At 44.2% G+C, this 22,314-nt stretch overlaps 1 protein-coding gene across 1 annotated transcript in view; it reads right to left on the bottom strand.

Moving 5' to 3' along the window:
• Positions 1-4,643: 4,643 nt before the first annotated feature.
• pawr (PRKC, apoptosis, WT1, regulator) overlaps positions 4,644-22,314 on the bottom strand; it is a 46,148-nt gene continuing 28,477 nt past the window's right edge. The window contains exons 3-7 of the mRNA XM_029462450.1: positions 17,238-17,363; positions 12,334-12,368; positions 9,354-9,465; positions 7,326-7,430; positions 4,644-5,846 (exon numbers count right to left, since the gene is read on the bottom strand). Of these exons, the coding sequence (XP_029318310.1) occupies positions 5,760-5,846; positions 7,326-7,430; positions 9,354-9,465; positions 12,334-12,368; positions 17,238-17,363 (465 nt within the window). The 3' untranslated portion in view covers positions 4,644-5,759. The remainder of the gene's footprint in view (positions 5,847-7,325; positions 7,431-9,353; positions 9,466-12,333; positions 12,369-17,237; positions 17,364-22,314) is intronic.

Here is a 22,314-nt window from a genome sequence, read left to right on the forward strand (position 1 = left end):
CACACACACACACACACACACACACACTGTTATTTTAAAAGAAGGCATTTAGACAGTTGGTATTAAAGCTGTACAAGGTGGCAGCAAGAGTTGTGAACACCAAGAGTTGTCTTTATCTTGTTTATTGTTCTCATAGTAAATGACACACACACACACACACACACACACACACACACACACACACACACACACACACACACACACACACACACACACACACACACACACACACACAGAACAGCACAGATTAGTTTATTGAAAGGTTGCCACATTTCCTCTCTCGTTGACAACATGTAAAACATTTTCTCCAGGTTTAATACGTTCCCCATCTCCCTCGCCACACTTCAAATGTAGGAACCACGGTTCCCAGGATCGCCCAGCGACAAGTGTTGAGGCGAGGGTTCCAGGCAAAGAGGGTCCAAACCCTCCAGGACGGTGCTCATTCAGCTGGAGTCAAATGAAACCTAACAAGGATAATTGCCTTGTTAGGACTTCCTATGAATTAGGCTCCCCAGTGGGAATGATCATGCATATATGGATGAACTCCACACTCCTACTCAGCTAGTAACCACCTGTGTGCCGCCTGCCAACACACATTTTTCCATAGATAGTGCGGGTAGCCGTGGGTGGTGGTGGCTGACATATGAATGGAAGGACAAAGAGGACGGAGACGGCAGCGTTTTAGTGGCTGACAGCAGTAAGAGTAGGTGACAGATGGATGATGAGTGTACGTGTCTGTCTTACCCGTCTGTACACTATTCACACTTTGTTTACATATCGCAGGACACCGTCTGTTTCGTCCACTTTGCTTCTACGCACGGCCAGGATTCACACTAAAGATTATTTTTGATTTGTAGTTAACCGGCTGTGTGTGTGTACGTCTGTGTGTGTGTGTGTGTGAGTGTGTGTGTGTGTGGCCTTCCCAGGGGAGAGCTCAGAATGAGACTCTGCTCAGGGCTGAACAAGCACCTCTGCCTCTCCCCTGCTGACGGGGTAGTGCTGAGGAGGAGGAGGAGTACATGCCGAGCAGTTGTTGTTGTCGCACACATCCCGACGTAGTACCCTCCTAAATCACGCAACAACACAAAAACAAACTGCTCACAAGTTCTCCGAGGGAGGCCGGCGCTGTCATGGTAACAGCGTAGAGTGACCTTCAGAGGCTGTTGATGATCCCCAGAGCCGCCTCCTATTCTGCTTGGCATGGACTTTGTGAGTCATCAACAACATTCAGATCCACATGCTCCCTCTCTGGAGGTTTGGGTTTATTAAAATGAATGAGCAAACAAATGATGGAAACAGAGCGGCGTCTCTGCAGCTTGTGCAACCCGATTACCTTCGTCAATAAAATAAACTCAAGACCCGTCAAAGGGGGGTGGTACCACCATGAATCTATCGCTACATGAGGAGCACGCAGGGTGTTGTGTAACACTCATTCAATATTTAATACAGGAAGTGCATCATCACTGAGAAGTCGCTGCAGGATTTTGGGGGATTTGGAACTGGATACCAAACAAACTGCTTTACAACCAAGCTAGCAACGTTCCAAGTATCCAAGAACATTTGCAACACCTAAAGTCAGTTTGGACAAATTAGCTTGAGCTATACACACGTGCACAGTCCATCGCACACCGCTGATGCATCCTCTGCCTCTCTACTACAGTATGAAGGTGTTGCTAGTCACCGACGGTCACTGAGCACACAAAGCCACATCAGAGCCTCTTGGTATCACACTGATGGGCTGCAGACTGGGGACACTGCCACCCACTGGAGGAAGTGAGGCATGCTGGGAGGGAATCTCTCCCACCTCCTTCGGGATGCCTCGCTGGCTGAGTTAGTTTCTGGAGAAACAAATGCTTGTTTATCATCGCGCCGGTTCAAATAAAGGACGGCAGTGCATGGGAAAAGATAAAGCATCGATAATGTTTCCAGCAACCATTAGCAGCCTGTGGGTGGCAAATGTAGAGCAGCACTTTGTCATCACAGTTATAGTAAGTCTGAGTCATCCATCCGCCAGTCGATACTTTGGCATTTTGTGCACAGTGTGATGGTTTTATATCAATTCTGGATGTGTGTGTGTGTGTGTGTGTGTGTCAGTGGGTGTTTAAAGGAAGAGGAGGTGTGTGTGTGTGTGTGTGGAGGGGGGTCCTCACTCTCTTGGATGGAGGTGATTGGACAATAAGATTGATTAGGATACACGCACGTCGTATCCCGTTGCCATGGCAAGAGATCTTCGGGAACAGAGTACTTAATTACCAAAAGAGAAACAAGCCACTCAAGTCTGTCATCCTCTGCTGTAGTGTGTGTGTGTGTGTGTGTGTGTGTGTGTGTGTGTGTGTGTGTGTGTGTGTGTGTGTGTGTGTGTGTGTGTGTGTGTGTGTGTACAACAAACAGGTCTGTTGTGCAGCTGGTGTACTTTGCTTAAACTGAATACCTCGTCCCTGCGAGGCCGATGCTAATCAGATTGTAGATTTGGCATTTACAGCATTTCATTTGTCTCAGAGGTGAGAGATCGGAGACGACGGCTTTAAAGAAAGAGAAAAAGTACCTCATCTATTTTTGTACAAAGTTTGCCTCCGATCCAACGCACAAAAGCCAACACTTGTTGTCATTTTTAGGTCACATATTTTAGTTCAACGTGTGAATAACACACACCATCTGGAATCAGACATTTAACACACATTTATATTACCTCAAACTCGAGGCAAAGCAACACACGAGTGCAGGACTGTTGGACAGCCTTCTGCAGGAAGACGTCGAGGTGGAGGCTCCCTGCACACGGAGGAGCTTTGTGTTGATTCTGCAGCCTGCGGAGCTTCCTCATGAATATTAAAGTCCAAATCAAAGTGTGTTTCTGGATAATTACACACATTTTACTGGCAGATTAGATTTCTGAAGGTGAGAATGTTTTATACTCCACAACTATATACAAACATTAGATGAAAACAAAGTTTTAGAAGCCAGACTAATGGAGACACCAGCCAACAGGCTCAAAGGGCAGAGCAGGATATGGGTTTGTAGTGCCGTCTCAAATAGATCTCTGTTTTTAGGATAATGGGTTATGAGGGGTAGACAGAAGTCATTTTGGCGAGAGAGTGATATTGAGGTGACAGCTGCGGTGAAAACGGTCCAGATGGAGAGTGTTCGGATATGTTTTATAGCAGCTGATAAATGTAATAGCTGCCGGATAAAGTAATAATCTCTCGTCAAAAAGTGATAAAATGTCTTCTAAATGGGCTGAATATGGAATAAAGCCTTTTAAATTCAATTATTACCATTTATTTTGATTTTTAAAAGGCGATTTCACCACATTTAAACAAGCGGTTTCATTATCCAGCTGCTTCTTCGCCGGTCATTAATCCTCCTCTTCTTCAATAATTCCTCTGACGAGTTAAGTTATGCCATTTGGTAAATGTCACGCCTTTGTAGTGCCATTAGTAGAGTCCTCTCATATTGTGAACTGTGGTAGTATGCCATTGACTTTTACAGAGCATTTCATCAAAGGGCAGCTTCACATGTAGTCCAGGTGTTGAGAGAAGTGCACGCGGGGGCGTCTGAAGTCTTGTTATTGCAGTTACGGCTTCGACGCTGTTTGTCTTCAAAAACAACGTCTGGCTCTTGCAAGCGGGATTTGGAAAGGCACTTTCATAGTGGGCGAGAGGGAGGAATCTCCCTTACTTGAAAGAGAATGCGCTGGAAGTACAGTGTGACATTAGGTAGTGGGTCCAGAACGCAATCATTTCCCATCTCCACGGACACTTCAATTTGGGTTTGGCTTTAAAGTGTCACCTCAGATATCACTTCGTTTTGAGATAATGAGGTATAAAAGGCGCTTGGGTAGTCACGAGACATTTTCAGGCTGCTGTGATAAAGTAGACCAGACGGAAATTGCACAAATATGTCCAGTATCTTTTCCACCCATCCGCTCTCACTCTTTCTGGCATCCTGACCCCCCTGCCTTCCTCTGTGTAGATGAGTGCTTCCCCGCACCAGGGACCCTGGAGATGGAGGAGATTGGTCGGAGAATCAAGAGCACGAAACCAGCCGATAATGAAATATGGCTGGGTTTCTACGAGAACAAGATAAGACCTGCCTCTCATCTCTGCCCCGACTATCAGCCTCTCACGATCTAATGCACCGCGTGGAGGAAGACGAGTCTGTTCACAGCCGCACATACAAACCAACTACATCTGGACACATGATCGTCTTTACGAGGCATGTTAGAGAAACAACGTTGCGGTTGACAGGAGGGAGGTACCACATCATGAAGTCATATCAAACACATGTGGCTCTCAGAAAACTGCAACGTCATCGAGCGTTCAGGGGCGCGGCCAGGATATTAACAGCCACACTTCTTTTATGATTGATCATCTTCATCAAGAGTAGTGCGATCATTTAAATCCTTTCTTCCCACGACACGAGATGACAGCGTAATAGAGGTTCTGTGGGGGGGGGTTTCTTGTCCCAGGGTGGTGGCTTCTATGCAGTCAGGTTGGTGATTGGCATGTTGAATCATCATGAATGTGTGTGTGTGTGAGTGTTCGGCAGGAGGAAGTGAGCCCCCCGCCACCGTCACATTGCATTACCGACTCAGTGGCATGGTATCATCACATCAAATTAGTCTTAATGAACAGAAGCGAGTCGACTGAGGAGAGAGATAATCAAACTTTTATTAAATGACTTAATCTTCTGTACATGCATAATGTCATGGAAAGAGAGATCGGTGTCTGACGTCTGTCTGCCGAGGGGGATTACCTTTAACCCCCGATAACACGTGACTGTATGCGGAGCTATCTAACACCTATAGATTATTTTCATGATCTAAATACAGGAAGTAAATCTCCACTACCAGCCAAGCCTGTTCCCTCGAGTAAACACACAAAGATGCATTTCAAATAGTTTTCTTCCTTCAGTTCATTTGGTTATCATACGCAAAGAAATGCACTGTAGCTCACTCCACACATCTTAGATGCCATAAACAGAGCAGGACATCTATCAAATATTGCAAAGACATAACTTGTAAACAAATTACAGAGAGCTTAAAAATAAAAATAAAAGAATCCACATGTATATACTGGGAGAGGAGTTTCCCCCTCAGGACAAGTATAATACTCAGATGCTAGCGTTGAAATGCGTTCAGCATATAATTCATATTAGTCTCACTTTATTTACCTTTATCGTTAAAACTTTTCTTTATTGAGGGTTGTAGATGATTGCATTCGACTGTAAGAAGAAATGATTGCAAGGAAGTAACTCTGGCACTAATGTTGGACCCTAAAGCACCGGGCTTTCACTCTTTTACCCCCACGTGCGTTGCGAGGCGCTCTGCCCACTGACGGCTGACGGGACTGTCGCAGCAATTATGTTGAATTTGGTCCAAGAGTTCCTCGACAGGAGCTCCGTCGTCACACGGTCACTGATTCTTGCTTTATTGTTATTTACCTGGGTGACGGCTGCGTGCACTTGTTTGTGCAGCACATACATTCATTTTACTTTTGCCTTTTACGTCCTTCTTTAAAAAAAAAATCCCCCCCAAAAACATGAACAACCTAAATGGCCTATATACAATACATTTACATTAAATATGTATACGATGACAGACAACCCCCATGAGACCCTCACCACCAACGGGATGCGTTTAAGGCTGTAAGGCTCGACTACTTTACAGTTTCTCCTCTAACACACAGAGACACATTACAGGCTGCTGGACTTGACCAGAGAGCAGAGACGCTCCGTTCATCGGGGGAAGTGTGTGTCGGCTTCTACCTCGTCAGCTGACCCACCACCTTCAGCAGAGTCTTGTTCTCCTGTTTGAGTTGCTCGTTCTCATCTTCAATGTCATCCAGGTCCTGTGGGAAGGGGCGGACAGGTGAGTACTTTCTGCACACACGTCTGGTTATACTTTGACTGTAGACAAATACCTCAAACAACACAACTTCAAGAAGTCCAGAACTATCCCTTTAACCTTTGAAAATATCAAATGAACAAGTTGCTTCATCGTTCGATGGAAGATCAGCTGCAGCACTGATGTCTGTGCTTACAGGGTTCTGAGCAACTGTTCTCTTCAAAGTATACCGAGAGGAGCTGAGCTTTATCTTTTCTTTCTCTACCAAATAAACTTCGACAGTGAGGGTTCAATCTTCCTCTGCAGAGACGGCAGACTGGATCAGCTGTTATCTCCTGCTTTCCCATCAGGCCTTGCGGGAGCCTCTCAGGGACATTTCTGATGGCTATCAGCACGTTGACCGTCCTTACATAAAGGCCTTCTCTTATGACCGGCTTCCTGTCCATGTGATGCTATCAGCGGGACACAATATTGCACTCTTAGTGTTTGCAGAGGGGTTGTGTAGTTTGTGTCATGACGACTAAAGACTGGTGATAATCACCAAGCAACAATCATTCCACTACTTGCTGTTTTCTGAACCTTTGAGACATGAAAGTCTTTGACGTCTGCTGCTGCGTTTCCCTTCAGAGATGCCAAAAAAACACAAAGGTATTTTACCACCAGTCTCTTTGACCCAGAAACAGAGTTTGTTGACAGTCTGGAGGGAGGGAGGTGAGGGAGGTGAGGGTTCGGGGAGGTTTCACGCCGCCGGCTGAATATTAAGAGACATCAGCGCACAGGAGGATCCCCCGACCTTTCAAACCCTGACCGCAGAGTGAGGACGTAACAGGGCCCCGACCTGGGAGGCCAAACCAAAGTAAAAACACAAAGGACCTCTGCTAGTGGGTTCACGTCAGTGTTAAACGCTCCCAGTGTGACGGCTGCGACAGTACTCCATGGCACTAAGTGAGGGGGCGTTATTATCACTGTCTAACACGCTCCTTTAAGAAGAGCCACAACCAAGTCTCACCTGTTCTTCGTATGTCGATCATTTGAGAAGAATGACTTCCAAACGACAAGCGGAGAAGTCTATCGACCGTAGTGGTTATGACCGGAGCAAAGGAGGATTATTAAACAGCGGCTAATTAAACATTTGCTTGAGACATACAATCACAACTGAGATTCTAATCCACCAGCCAAGCAAATGTGCTTTTGGTGGAGAAATCAATAAGACATTAACTTTAGACGCTGACATCATCAGAACTTATAATGCAACTTGCACATGCAACGCGTAAACGTATTGCTGTCATCTTGTAACAAGTGTGTAGATCCAAACATAAAGGTTTGCAGACAACTCGGTGTAGAGAAACACACAGATATTATACACAACTCCACTAAAATGCCAGATGATGATTTACAGCCCACACAAGCCACCCACACATGAAAACACAAAGGAGCGCTCAAAATAACAGACAGAGTAGAAAATTACGTAGGCTGGACTCACTCGGTTCAGCAAGTCAATTTCCTCCTTCAGCTTCCCGATGAGGTCGTCTTTGTCCTGGTGGGCCTTCAGCAGCCGGTCGGTCTCCTGGCGCTCTCTGGCCAGCTCCTGGAAACACACACGCAGTGTTGTGGCGTTATGAACCATCGTATTAAGAGGATAAAGTTCAGGAGCTTTGAACACCGGACTGTGGAGTGACATCTCCATCTGGCCTGGGAAAGCCTTGAGATTCCCCTGGAGGAGCAACAGGAAGTAGCTACTAAGAAGGACTGTTTACATGTGTGTTCGTATGTAATGTGTGTTTGTTGAGATGTTTGCTTTGGACGCAGCAATTCTCTAAAATCAAGACAATTGCATCCAACGGGAGACAATGAAAGTAACTTTAACCGCACGACTGTCCGGCAGTGGAAAGCCTTAGATGTGCCAAACCTGTTAATTCATCTGTTGCATGACTTTACTTGATTGAAAGCACATTCTGGTTTTAAAAAGGCGCTAAGACTTAGTCAGCATGTTATATATATACAATCGTTCGATTTCTAAATTCAACAATGTGTAATAATCAACGGAACACATTGTGAAAGATGCTTTAATAGTTCCTTTCAAGTTGCACTTGGTTCAATGTGTTCCCGTCTGCCTGGATACGGATAATGTTCCTTTGTACGCTGTTAAACACAGAGGCGTTAACACAGAGGTGTTAACAGCGTTGAAACTGCTTATGATGGAAATGAAGATTAGACCAGGATTTCCATTTTCCAGATGAGAATGAAACTGTTTCCATAGAAACCAATCAGGCAGGTACAGTACAGAGCGTTAATGCAGGCCGACGTAGATACGCTCAGCGCTCTTCATCCGGTGTTGTTTTTGAAAGGTACTATAGATAACTGCAGCTTTGAAGTCTTTGAACATACAGCTCTCGTACCTTTTCAAACCAACAATAGTGTCGCAGGCCAAATCTCTATTAGACGTTTCGATAATGTCTCAGGAGAGAAAGTCTCAGTGTTTCAAGTCGTTTAACGGAGAGAAATACCTCACGCTGAAGTCACTGAGGTCAACGCAGTGTTTACTTTAAAAAACTTATTTTTCCCCAAAATCCACCCAGGTGACATTTGATTTCGAGTCGAGTTTCTGCAGTGAGGGGGGGTTGAGTGTCTGATTAGAGCGGTCTGGGAGGGAAAGACATATCTGCGCCGTAAAAGGTCATCGCTTCAACAACACCGAGGAGGATTTGTGCGCCAGTGCTGAGCCGCAGTTGTCAGCCATTAAATCACAACCTGGTAACCGATCAAAAGGTCTCAAAGGGAAAATCCATCTGATCAAAGTGCAGCTGCAGAAGCTTCAGTGGGCCAAAAGAGTCGTGGATGAACTTCTAAAACTCCGGCAGCAGTGAAAACTTGATAGGATTTGGAAGTTATAGCATATAATGCGGATCCTTCCTCCATGACTTTACATTTCCGCGGCGATTCGTCTCAATGTCGCTTCGGGCCGCACACAGGTGTATGTTGGAGGAAGGAAAAACCCAGAGGAACTCAGCTTCCTCACACTGGCTGATATTTCTCCAGAACATCCTATTTCAAGGGTGTAACTGACACCTCTCGACGGGCGCACAGTGAGCACACGGGAGAATGTGTTAACGCCACAAGACAGAACATGAGAAGAAGAAATCCTGTGTGTGTTTTGGTGCAGGCCGGTAGCGAACACAGAGGACACCGTGCTCATGTCCTCAGTGTTGTTTCTGTGCATTTAGAGGATTTCATTTTTTAATACCGAGTCTATATTCTTAAATGTTACTTTCTTAGGCCTATTTTTGCATGTAATGTGTTGAAATGTTATTAATATATATTTAAAATAGCATTAATAATCCAACACATGTGAAGCACACAACTGTTAGACCTGAAAGCAGGGAGATAATGATATGTCGTTAGTCGTTATGCTAAACTAATTCAATCTCCCTCCTGGCTTTCGCTCAGAAGTTAACTCAACGACACGAGTAAGAGAGTTGATCTTCTCATCCAGCTCTTGGCAGGAACGTACCTTCTCCAGCTCCTCCATCCTTTTCTCCAAGGTCCCATCTCTGCCGTGGCGGTTGTGTCGTTGTCTGCTGTTCCCGCCCACCTCTTCCTCAGATCCCGGCCCTGCAGCGCCGCTACGAACACAAAACGCACGTTGGAAACATGGCATTGAAGTGAATATTGCGGGGCAATTTTGCACTATTCAAAGTGTTCCAATACTGTATTCAAGGTATGAATCATACCCACATTATTAGCCTTCAATGGGATGACACATCCGCCATCAAAAGAACAGGTGGGAATATGTTGTGCGCGTAGCCCTTTCAATTAGGCGCGCATTATTAACAACCCTCTGCCTTTTATTCCATTAAAGGAGAAAAGGCCGTCAAGGATTTGCAACTTATGTGTAAAAAGGATTCTGATTAAGAAACAATTTACATATTACAACTTCAAATAGGCTCAAGAATGGCACTTAAGCTGGGGAGGAGAAGAAAAGGGTTTCTGTATGCAGCTCGAGCAGAACATTAACCTCGTCTCCTCTTCACCTTGTCGCTACTTCGAGACGGATGCCGGGGCAGCTGGGAACGAATATTCATGTGAAGTTTATGTTCTTGCTGACCTTCTTTCAGACGTGGAAACTTGGAATGAGGGGCTGGCTCTGCACCCGACACCAGACTACAACAACTCCCGCTCCACCGGTAGGAACAGGTTGTGCCAGGTTTACAGAACCTCCCTGGGAATCAGATTATTCTGTGTCTGTCTGTAGGCTTCACTGACTTGTCTGAAGGGGGCTGTCTGCATATTTCTACAGCTGAAACAGACAGGAGAGCTGCTGGCAAGACAAAGGACAAATATAACTCTTTTGTACCATCTGCACTCTTTTCAGAATCTGCCAAATGTGATGTTCCCATTATTAGACTACTTCACAAAGTACTTGTAACTCAGTAAAGCACTAGTGGACAATATGGTTAAAAACTGTAAAGACTACTCACTAGAGACGCAGAGTTTCAGCTGCTTTGCTCTGTGCCACTTCTAATACCAGAGCATGTTTACTGGACCTTGACATTTACAGAACCAACATCTTATTTATAAGAAAAGGTCTTCAAGGCTACTCCTTTCACAAAAACAACGACACGCATGTCATCGTATTTCAAGAAATATCTCCCTGGTTGCACACACGCAAACAGAACACACTCGGCGGGTGTTGAAGCTGAGCCTAAACATCCGTGGCCTCGATACTAAATATCACACCGTGGCCCATTAGCGCCCTGCGGCGTGAGGTCTGGGGGAGAGAGAGGCTGAGTCAATCAGGCACTCTCGGGAGCCTCGGCAGGAGGGAAGGAGAAAGCAGGAGCCAATAACAGCAGCAGCCAGAGGTATAGCAACGTCTCTTTCAAACTCAAGTGTCAATTTGTCACGAACTACATTGAAAACCACAACACACAGTACTCAAACATCTGATTAACAAGCCGCCTCGCCCTGATGCCATTCCCCCAAACAGCAAGAAAACAACGAGTCGTTCAGAAATATCTCTGTGTGCTTTTGCACAAACTGACCATCATTTGTAGGTGGGGGGCAGGTGATGTTTCAAGCTTATCATCAATGATCATAAGAAGGCAGAGCTGGCCCGGCTGTGTTTTGGTTTTGAATGCTCCAATCTCCCACGCCCCCTGAACTACTCAAGGTGATCTATAATTGGTACGTCGTTTTGTTTACTCATTTAAAAAAAAAAGGTAGAAGGAGCTTCAGACGCCGAAAAAAAAGCTACATAAGCTAATGAGTTCCATCATATTCACCTGCACAAAGGTTAGACAGTATTAAATGCTGGATATTTAACAGGGAACAGCATTGGTGGGCTCATACAGATGGATTAATGAGTTTAAGGGCAACATAAAGAATGTGGTGATGGAGGCAGCTGGTTGTTTCTCTCGAGAGCCCACTGTGTTAAACAGCCGTCGGTTTTATTGTGATTTTTTGTATAAAATGTTGTTAATTTAGTGCTTTGTGATAATTGTACAGCTGACAGGTCTCTCTTTTTGATCTCAATGGGACTTCCTGGTAAAATAAATAATGTGTCAGGGCTGCATAATAGCAGCGTTTTAAACGCAGGATCAAACTGTAGAGATGAATATAGGTTGAATCTCGAGATAAAGAGACTGAGACGGGAGAGGGTTGAAGGAAGAGAATGAATTGGAGAGACACACATATCTATAAAGTTGCTCCATCAGCCATTCTTCTTCTGCTGCTCGGCCCACCTGGCGGGTTGCAGAGCTGCGGAGCGTGCAAGTGAAGCTAGGCCAGCTGATGAGAGCAGCAGCCATAATTACATGACCAGATTGAATGTCAGGTGGTGAACCTGGCTGTTGGGGGCTGGCCACAACTTCACCATGTGGTTGCAAATAAAGCAAAAAAATAAATACAAACACAGATGTTCCCAAAGACCTTCTCCACTTGTAGAGGGGATTGGGTGTTCCAGGCTGCGTTTCGAGGATTTATCTAACGATCAATTTTGACTAAAATACCGGTGCCAAAACTTCTACAGTAAATTGTATGAAATGAAAAGAAAGATATCTGCACAGAAGAACCTTTTGAAGTTCAAAATGTTCTCATCAAGGGCAATCTTGTAAATCAATCTCGACTGAAACGAACCACATATTTTGGACTCCATACCTTTCAAAGCAAATGATATATTTGTAGCACGCCGTGCCAGCTACAGCGGTGAGCACTGAGCAAAGTGTCCAAGGCCCAGATGGTTTCCTGTCAACTACTGTTCGGAACAGTCCTCAACATGCATCTTTCCTGACCCATAAAAGCATGAAAAGAGCAGCAGGGGGATAAACAGTGACACACCAGGGAAAGGCCCTCGGACCCTTTCAGAGGGAATCTGCTGTCCTAATTAATGACTCATCTCACCCCGGCCTCGGTTCCTTCTCTTGACACATTGCTAGTGATGCTGCAGCAGATAAACTCCCCTCTCAGTGTCAGGATAATAAAGTGAATCTCACCTCTTGTGGCGGCCGCTCCCAGTTCTGGGGGTTTCCTGGAACAAAAAGAGGAAAGAATCGCCTTTAGTCAACACACAATGACTCACAGGTTTACATTTTCTCAGAGTAGTGCTGCAGTCTCTAATTTCAGAAAAGCAGTAGATATCAGAATGAGATTTCAGGCATCATTTGTTGTGTTCCTCTGCCTTGGGCGGTGTCCATTCACCAACAAAAAGGAGAAAGAAAACCCACCTCTACAGGATAAGAGAAACTTATCAGGAGCCGCATTTATAGAAAGCCTTCAGGTTGTGTGTGAACGTTTGTGAATCGCTGCTGCTGAGCTGATATATAGGTGAGCTTTGTTCCATTTAATAGACCAACAGGAGCACTATAGCCCCAAGTTGTAGAAGGCAATCTTGTTTTGCAACATGGCGGTGCATGTTTATCTTCTTTTCCCATTATTGTGGGATCTAAAGGTTGTTTAGATCACACAGCAGTGATGCTCCAATAAAATCGCCTTGGGTAAAATAGCGTTTCCCTGGAAAAATGAGGTGTGTGAGATGAATACGCATCTCCTCTTTCCTAAGGTCTTGTGCAGTGAAGGGTCCCAGGTTTGATTGAGGAGCCTTGGCTCTGCTACAATCTATCAGTCAGAACTTGGCTTTAGCGGGTGAGGGGAAGCATCGTGCCCGACTCTTAGCATGCACCAGCCTCTCCGTCTCGGTGACATATCATCCATTACTCGTGGGTGAAATCCCGACCCTCATCTCTTCCCTGGTTCAAGCCTGGATAGATTTACTAAGATGGAGGACAGTGAGAGGGCAGTCTGCAGCAGCAGCAGCAGCAGCAGCAGCAGCAGCAGCAGCAGGTCACACACTAAATAATATATCATCTGCTCACCTGACCTGCTTCAAGCGACACCTGGATTTAAGAGCGCTTTGATGACATTTTAGAAAAGTTAAATTGTCTAGGATTTTGTGTAATCCAACAGCTGCCACGGCTGGACTTGAAAGTTGTATAACTGTTCAATATTTTCCACAAACTATCTTGGAATTTAGTCGAAGGCAGACGGATGGAGCTACCTGACATGTGCACTCAGACTTGGCCTGAACCCATTAAGTTTAATACAGATTATAGGTTTGTTAGACTTTTAGAAAACCTTTTAGAGAACCAGACTGGGGTACTGGGGTTATAGACGATATAGATTATTAAGGATGCATTTAAGGATTTGGAAATGAACTTGTTTAGCTTAGTTTATACAGTGTCAGGACATAGTGGAAATCATGAAATCATGAAAAGATCTTTGTTGATCAGTTATGAGTTTCAGAAGTGCTACATCCCCATCACAGAGTCAATCACTCAGATACCAAACAGAAGAAGATAATAAAAACATTTTCAGTTGAGATGTGATGCATAATATAGTTTTCAAAGCAGTTGTAAACCTCTAACAGAGCCTCCAGTCAATACAGATCACAGTGACCAAATAAAAAAAAAGGCTGTCTATATGTAAATGTGTGTTTACTCTCTTGGCTCCACAGTCTAGTACAACTTGAATACACCAACAGGATTCTTTGAACACACAATTGACCTGGGACGCCAGTCTGCAGGTTTCAAACGGGAGCCGGACGATGTGGGAAACAATTGCTTGGCTTCACATTTCCCAAAAAAACATCATTACATCTGTTTAGTGAGATCCAGCATGAGCAAGTGTCATATTGAAAGTCAGTTTTCCTGCTGACGAGGGTCAGTGGACTGGATTGATTCTTTTCTCAGGTGAAAAGGGTTGAAATAGGAGTCAAAACAACAATATGAGGGAAGGTCACGGCGGGCAGCAGACGTTGTGAGGCTACGCCAATCCTCATTTGCACACGTTTAAAACAAAAAGAGCGAGAACGGTTCCATCTCCTGCATAAAGACAAAATATCAGATGTTTAAGTAGCGAGAGAGACGAACTGTGCCGTATCAAACAGGCTTTAATTATATGCACACCATCATTCCTTCTATTGCACACTACTAAGGGATAAACAGATCACCCGCATCCCTCTGAGAATGAAATCATATCGTGTTTACAGAAAACATCCCAGACATCATTTGCCACATTACTACCACAATGTTGCGCACCTTCTGTCTGGGATACGAATCTGCGAGACAAGGTCAGCGTAATTCATGTGCGACTTTCTTCACTGCACGCAATACAAAGCCTGTGCAACTTTATTCATCATGCTTGAGCTGCACTGACAGCGCCCATAAGCCCCGCTGCAGAGCTACTAAGCGTACTGTAGAGACAAATGTCAACAAGAAAACAAGAACTTTATCCCTGAACTCGAGCAGATTGTGTGTTACGGTGTAAGGAAGACTCCATGACACTTTGCATATGTAAAAAGAAAACATACAAATGTCTTTCAAGAGAGATGTTCTTCAAATACGCACGATTAGCAATTTAGAAGAAGTTCAAATACATGAATCTCTGTTGATATAGAAGAGATGCTCTGCAGTTTGCATTCTCACCAACTAGCTTAAGTAGTGCTGCAGGTAGCAGTCCTGTCAAACATAAATATTAGTGCGGTTCAGTTGCTTTATATAACAGAAATCCTTAACAATCTTGAATCAACAGTTATGAGGGTGATCAAATATTGTTTCAGGCAACAAGATGAAATTGAGTTTCTTGTTAGCACAGTGGGCTGCTTCCCCGACAGGAAATGCCGTGTGATGGGTGGAGAACATGCCCCTGCTGTTCAGACGAGATGCTCTGCATCAGCACCATTCTGTGGATTGAAAGGTGCTAATTAAAAATGCAAATGAGGCTTGTTAAGACAGTGCTGGATGGAGATTGTTAGCAGTATGTGTGTTCCATGTGAGAGGGAACATGTTGCTCTGTTGTGGACCTGGCGCCACATTAAATGCAGATGATCCCGAGGAATGTTACATATGGTTCTGACTGCTGGATCACCTTGTAATACTTGCATACCAGAGGGAGGTAAGGCCTGATAACCAGGACCACATGCCTGCAGAGGGCCTCTCTCACCAGCACATATCAGACACACGTGTCCCGTCACAGGGAGAATGTGTGTCCATGCACAAATGCACACACATCATCTCTAGAAGCAAATTCAAATGGGACACGGTCCCCACGTTATTACAAAATGTAAAACATCTGATCAAATATTTCAGATCCTGAGCGGAGTTTCCATGATGTGTTCAGCAGTGAACACAGAAGAGTTACAGCTTGTTTTGGTTGGGAAACGCTTTGAGATGTTAACAGCCCTACAGCTCTGAACACAAGTTCAACTGAGCTAAAAAAATAAAGTTGTCCAGATATCTTGATACGAGTGAAGAGGCCCGACTGGACGCTGTATATCATAACGGGCCTGACATGGCAATCTCTGTCTCTCGTTGATAAATGGGGCCCCGAGAGGAGCGGCACATTTTTGGGATGCTCCATCTTTACAGATGTCTAACTGACAGCTCTGTAGTAAATCCACTGCACTCGGTTTTTCTTTATTTCTCGCAGTCGGCTCAGGACCCCCAGCAGAACGTGAATGTCAGTTTTATACGAGTGACAGTGAGCCATCTAATGGTTAGTTTCTGCACGACCACATCTGGTCTACATGAGATAGCATGAATGGTCATATTCTGTTTCAAATGTTGAGCATCTCTCACTACACTTACAGGGATAGAGGGGAAGCTGCAGACAATGGATTCTACCGAATCGCTTGTGGTTTGTTTATTCCTTGACTAGACTACCTTTTCACTTCCTACCCCGGTCACATCTCAGCAGGTGCTGTCACAATCGTCCCGTTAGTGTGATGTTTGTGTACATATTTCATACACAAGCCTTCGCTTTGAGTAAACAGCCTCAGCAGTTGCAGCCCAAAACCAAACAAAAAAAAAAAGCCCGCTGATGCATAACAGACGATCCATCTGGAACGCAACTCTAAGCTACATCCTCAAGAGTTGTGACTGTGTGGCAGAGACATTTCTTTCAAATGGTAATTTCCATGTAAATCAGATGATGTTTTACAGAAACGCAGATAGAGTAGAGGTTTTAGTCGTTGTTACACAGCTGGGTGCTTTTCATTTCCTCCTCAATTTCTTATTGAAAATCACTCCGCCTATTCGAAGTTGAGTTTGAAATTGCACCCAATGCACTGAATATAAAACACTATTCTTGAGTGAAATTACGAGCGTGTCATTTGGTTTCATGTTTACTAATTGATTTACTCTACAGATGCCTCCTGGACTTATTTGGAGGAAGAGCAGACTGTCTCTGCTTGGGTTCACTTTTATCAAATAAGCACAGTATTGCTTGGTAAGATTAAAAGACTCATTTTGTAGACGTCAACACTCCCTAATTCACGCCGATAAGAATCAGACTGACACCTTATACACAAGCAGATCCGACCACTGGCTCTCAGAATGTGGCTTTTGAACTCGTGGACCTGAGCTCCACTGAGAAACACTGAGCGCTGTGTGATGGAAATGATACTGCCATCCATCGCTCTATAAAGTCCCATGAACTGTAGCTGCATTAAATATTATTCAAGCTTAAATCACACTGATCAACCACAAGAACCAAAAGGCCTCAGACCTGCGAGGTGTTTCTTTTTGCTTTCAACTGATTTCACAGTGGTGATGAAATACAGAGACACCTTTGGGTTTTGCATCACTGCAGCTTTTCACACAGAAACTCGGCTCCTGAGCTCTCTGGGTTTCTCCCTGGGCAACAGTGCCTCTGTTTGGCAGCACCGATGTATCTTACAATAATATGCTCGTGCGGGGGAAAAGTAGAACTTCACACGAGTCTTTCATTGGTTTGATGTGCAGAATGAAATCTCAGAAAACTATCCACATGGATAGATATCACCAGAGGTACAGTAAGTGAGAAGATATTACAGGTGTGTCCTGTACATCCTGTCATGTCTTACCATTAAATGGCCGGTGGCAGGGTCAGCCATCATGGCTTCGTTCTGGAAAGTGTTGGCCTGAACCAGCTCCTCCTCCTCCTTCCTGTTCTTCTCCACTGCGTCGTCGTCGTCCAGCTCATCCAGGCTCTGAGAGAACAGGAAGAGAACGATAGATCAGACATAGGTGGAGCGAGAACAGTCACAGAGACGGGCTGACATCAGATGAAGGCAAGAAGAAAGTTTTTCACTTATTTTACTAATCAAAACAAATGTCGGTGAACGTGCAACCCATGCATAAGCATGCGAGAGCCCTGTGGGACCTGCATATTTGTCAGCAATCATTTGTGAAATAAGACACAGCCATGATTTGCTGTGCCAAAAAACAAAAAGTACTTTTGTGAAACTGGCCCAAGGTTACTATAAAACCTGCAGTTACATGCAGTTTGTCAGTAATCTAATTTCTTCACTAACAAGGCCATATTTATTTTATTATAGTGTCAGTTTCAGTCTTAGTTTTGATTGAAGATGCAAAGCCGTGTATTGATGTTCCCTTTAAATCTCAGCATTAACTCTGCCTCAGCTAAACTTTCCCGGTTTTAAGTTTTGTCATGCACATGGGATCTCGTAAAATAATTTAAGTAAATAAAAGTAAAGCCAGGTAGTTAACATGGCCAAGAAATCAGCTTTCTCCAACAGGAATCTTTCTGTGCTGATCAGGTTTCTTAATCCAAGAATTCAAGTTTCTCGTTTACATGTAGTGAAGAAATCAGGCCCCCGCAGGAAGTCGACAGTAACTCGGTCACTTCAGTGCTCGCTGTCAGAGGCGTGGTGACAGGAGAGGTCGTTCCCACCATAACAGCGATGTTTTTATGTTTTATGTCCTTTTAATCTTCTTTAAAAACATGATCACATTCACTTGCAGGAATCCCTGAGGAGCTGCAGTTTAAACACTAGATGGACTCTCTAGTCAGGCAACAGGAAGACGGCCTGTTTGAGGACCTTTCACCTCCTGGGGACAGTCAGAGGGGATTTCTGACCAGTGGAATGTCCCTTGAAAACACAATAAAAGACATGTACAAACATACAGAGAGCAAACATCCATTTACCAGAGGAGTTTGGTGCTAGCTTTCATTATTTAAGCAGAGATTGTGCACATTGCCTGGGAAAACCTCCAACCTCTCTCCTCGTAAGCTTTATCATGAATCATGTGCGCGGCCTCAGCTTCGTATTTGCACGACTTTACCGGGAACTGTGTGGCAGAGTTACCGGGTTCATCTGTCGGGAGCGGTGAAGATTCATTGCGCAAACAGAGCTCAACAGTAGGATGGATGGTTGGATCGTGACGAGAGACAGAGATCGGAGCCAAACTCCCCGAGGGTCACAATGCAAACCAGTCTTTCCTGTTTCATGCTGCAGGGAGAACAAAAGGTGCCCGCTCAAAAGACCCTTTAGTGGTAAAAATAGCCTTACAAGGTTAACAAGGAATGCAGTCATTTGCAAGGCCTTTCCTGCCAAGCGGTTTATCAGTTGTCCTTGGGGGAAACGCCAGCCCCTTTGACTCTCACTCAGTCTTACACTCTCCTCCTCCTGAAGTAACCCAGTGCTCACCAGCTCTCTATCTCCAACATGCACAGTGGTGGACACTAACAGGAACAAGCATTAAATACCGTATTTATATCGCTTCCATAGTTTGTGCTGTTTGCATTGGATGGCACTATTTTGTACTTCCACGAGAAATGTTTGTTTCACAATATGTGGGAAATAAAGAGTAGAGGGTTTGGAGATTAAAAACATAAATTAAACAGAAGTGCGTCTGTGTCAACACAAAGTGGATTGTGCAGTGACTAACCCCTCTGCTATGAGCAAACTTGATTGAACTGTAATGTGGAATTGGGAATTTCAAAGTTTATGTTGGAAAGAGATGCAGCCTGTTTTACAGTCTAGTATTCCAAATTGCTGTGCATTTCTTCTACTCCCACCAAAAAAAAAAAAAAAAGGGGGATCTGTTCGCAACCATATAAGGGGTGTTTCTGCCCCTGAATTCATAAAAATGAGTCTGTGTATTTTTCTGGAGATTTCTTAGCTTGGACCATGAAAACAAGCAGGGAAGGTGTAGAGAGATGAATGAGTGATGCTTTGACTTGAAATGTTTTGAGGAATGTGTTTAAATGTAATCAAAACAAAAAGGGGTCCAAACCTAAGGGTTACTCAAAATAGGATCATAGCACAAATAGTGTCAAAGATACAAAGTAGTGTTTTTCTAATAACTCTGTTCGTGGTTTCAGATTTGGCACTTTTAATATATTATTCTCCTAAAGTTTGTAAATGAAGGCGCACTTCGTACCGATATAACATATTTGGAAAGAACACATTGGTTTATCAAAACAAATGAGTGTATGTTCAATCTTTATAGGAACGCTTTGCTCCATTTAGTGCTAAAAATGGTAATTTTAAAGTCTGCAACACTCAATCTTAATTACAGTAGTGGTTAGTTTGGTGCATGCTGCCCAGACGCCACTAATTACACGTGATGGAAGAACGTTTTATACCACACCAGGACTTTCAGATTAAAAATACACTTCAATATTGCTGAATTACATGAATTATTAATCCTGGAAATGAAGCCACTATACATAATCTATGATTAACTGCCAGCTAATAAACCACAATTTAGGTTAATACTATAAACTACAGCCCAGAGTCGATACACAACTTCATCAACAGATTCCTGTGATGAAGAGATTTAAATAAGATGAGCGTGAGCAGATAAGAAGGCAGCCAGATTTCCAGAATCCTCTCGGCTTCCTGTTTACAGCAGCACCAGGAGTCGGGGCCTCACAAGAGTGTTTACTTTAGTAAAACATGTATCCTGGTCTGGTCCAGCCTCGAGACCCACGTCCGTCACTCTGCGCATGAAGAATTAAAGAAGCTACATCTGGAGCGGAGCTTCACTGTCTGTTGGAATGTCTGTTGTGGTTGGAAACTCTCTTTGGGGAAGAAGATGATCATCTTTTCTAAAGCCCTGCCGCTGGCTGCAAATATCTGAATGCATCTGATTCTTTGTCTGCAGAACAGCAGGCAGTGAGCTTTAGTTCCCCTAGTTTGACAGTTTCTTTTTGAAGTCACTGTCAAAGTGATGCTGTGGTTAATTTGAGAGAGCCGAGTACATTGTGTGGCAGTAGATCTGCAGCATTACACAGAGTATATACCTACATGAATACAGTACGTGAGTACGTTAGAGGAACGTTAGATATAGGCTACGTCGGCTGACGGTGAACCCTACAGCCAACTTATTGATAACGAGTGGATAACCTATTCCTAACCTATGTTAAGCTTATGCCTGATGGACTAACTTATTAAACGTGTTTCTACAGTACAGCTAGCGTTCAGCTAGCGTTTCGGGAGCTTATTGGGGTTTGAATATAGTATGTAGGGTCCCTGTGAGGAGCTCATCCTCACTTCTTCACAGCACGTCTTGATGAATACATCGTCACAGAGCATGGAGGATGCTGAGAGGACAAGAGTACATTCTGTTCTCCAGCATCAGCATGACGTGAACCAGATGGCACTTTTCCAGCTCCGTTGGCCAGACGCTCTGATACGTTTTAAATAAGTAAGTGATACGCTATCAATAGGTTTGACATGCGTATAATAATTTGTTATGTGTTCGTTATGTATACGTCAGCTACAACACCGCTGTGGAAAAGTTGGACGTATTTGGACTCTGACACATTTTGAGCTACTTTTCATACACGCCGGCATGTTTCTGCCGTACGGAGCTGTGTGACAGGGCCGTGTGTCTGCCGTGTTCGGCGTATCGTCTGCGTCCTTCAAACGATCACAACTTACCCTTAATTTATATCAACCTATTGCCGATATTTCGTATGCGCCGGCATACGTTTCTGCCATACGGATATGTGTGACAGGACCTTTAAACATCACTGGTTGAAGCCATTTCATTATATTGAATGTATTTATTGAAAACTGCAATAAGAATACAGTTAAGGCACGAGATTCATAATGTAGGTCAATCAGTGTTTTAGTTTATTGTCTGGCCTAAACCCAAATCTTCTCGTCAGAGAACCTACTTAAGATCCAATATAAACATCCATGCTGCCTCGTCACCCTGCCAGTGCCCTGTCCACTTAGTGCTCAGATTTATCTCTAAACAAGCAAAGGGCACCTCCGCCGGAGGCACCCTCTCATACAGCAGGCTTAATGACTTGTGTGTATTAATCATCTGTCACTCGCCACAACACAGTGACTTCATTAAGATGATCTATTAGAGAAGAGCACGCCGATGCTCACTGTCTTTTAACCAGGACTGCCAGTCAGCTCCGACATCAGTCAGGCAGACGGGCGCGGCGCTGCGCACAGCTATGGCAGAGATCAAAGTGAGGACATCCACCCCGAAGCTGCTGGCTGATTAATGTGACACTACTGACTGCCATGGTCAGCGTTAGTTAGAGGAGGGGAACGCCAACTCTGAGCAGGAGTGAGACATCATTTAAGGGCCTCAAAAAGGTGCGACCGGACCGGATGATTCAATAAGAAATTACTGGTCTGAGTAAAAGGGTTAGAAGTGGAAGGGACTCAATGCCTGTCCCCATTTTATTTTAGCATGCAAATAAAGAGCTCGGGCTTTTCTGGAAACACATTTTGCCCAACTCTTACTTAATTAGTAGGCTCAAAATCTCAAGTTGAGGCCAAAATGGCAGCATAATTAGGATACGCAGAACCGAGGAAGAAGAGTAACGACGGGAAGAAAAACATAAAAAGGCGTTAAAGCATAAGACAAAAAAACTAAAAAGGTGCTTGTTGTTAAGATTTATCACCATGATAGTTAGTCTGGTTTCACTCTTATCCCAAATCTGATGCCTTTTCATTTGGGACAAAATTGCACACAGGCTGTTTTGTGAGAGGGTTGTTTGGGGACAGAGTCGAGTCAAACTGTGTACACGCCATTCTCAAAAGAAGCATCGCTTGTATTGGCCACACAGCCCAGGGGTTGCTTTCTTTAAAAACCAAGTCGTTATCAAATGACAGCCTTGCACTTTAAACGTGAAGTCTACATGACCCTCATTCTCACTCCAAGTGA

This window comes from Cottoperca gobio, chromosome 23 (genome assembly GCF_900634415.1).
Source record: "Cottoperca gobio chromosome 23, fCotGob3.1, whole genome shotgun sequence".
Lineage (NCBI taxonomy): Eukaryota > Metazoa > Chordata > Actinopteri > Perciformes > Bovichtidae > Cottoperca > Cottoperca gobio.